This window comes from Antrostomus carolinensis, unplaced genomic scaffold (genome assembly GCF_000700745.2).
Source record: "Antrostomus carolinensis isolate BGI_N321 unplaced genomic scaffold, ASM70074v2 scaffold39873, whole genome shotgun sequence".
NCBI lineage: Eukaryota > Metazoa > Chordata > Aves > Caprimulgiformes > Caprimulgidae > Antrostomus > Antrostomus carolinensis.
In genome coordinates this window covers 1-233 of record NW_010305169.1, presented here as the reverse complement: position 1 = coordinate 233, position 233 = coordinate 1, and the positions used below count along the sequence as shown (strand labels likewise).

The 233-nt window shown below is 74.2% G+C and overlaps 1 protein-coding gene across 1 annotated transcript in view; it reads left to right on the top strand.

The window, feature by feature from the left end:
- The window catches only part of LOC104522420 (PDZ domain-containing protein GIPC1), a gene marked incomplete at both ends in the record, with an annotated part of 1366 nt that extends 1177 nt beyond the window's left edge, over positions 1 to 189 (top strand). Inside the window, one exon of the mRNA XM_010164708.1 lies at positions 9 to 189. Coding sequence (XP_010163010.1) covers positions 9 to 189 — 181 coding nt within the window. The remainder of the gene's footprint in view (positions 1 to 8) is intronic.
- Between the last annotated feature and the right edge of the window lie 44 nt (positions 190 to 233).

The window sequence follows — 233 nt, the reverse complement described above, 5'->3', positions numbered from 1 at the left end:
CCCCCCAGCGGATCCGCGAGGGCAGCGTCATCGGGCGCATCCCGGTGATCGGCGTCGGGGACGTGATCGAGGCCATCGACGGGCGCAGCCTGGTGGGCGCCCGGCACTTCGAGGTGGCCAAGATGCTCAAGGACCTTCCCCGCGGGCAGAGCTTCGCCCTGCGGCTCACCGAGCCCCGCCGCGCCTTCGGTGGGGGCACTGGGGGCACTGGGGGGCAACTGGGAGCACGGGGG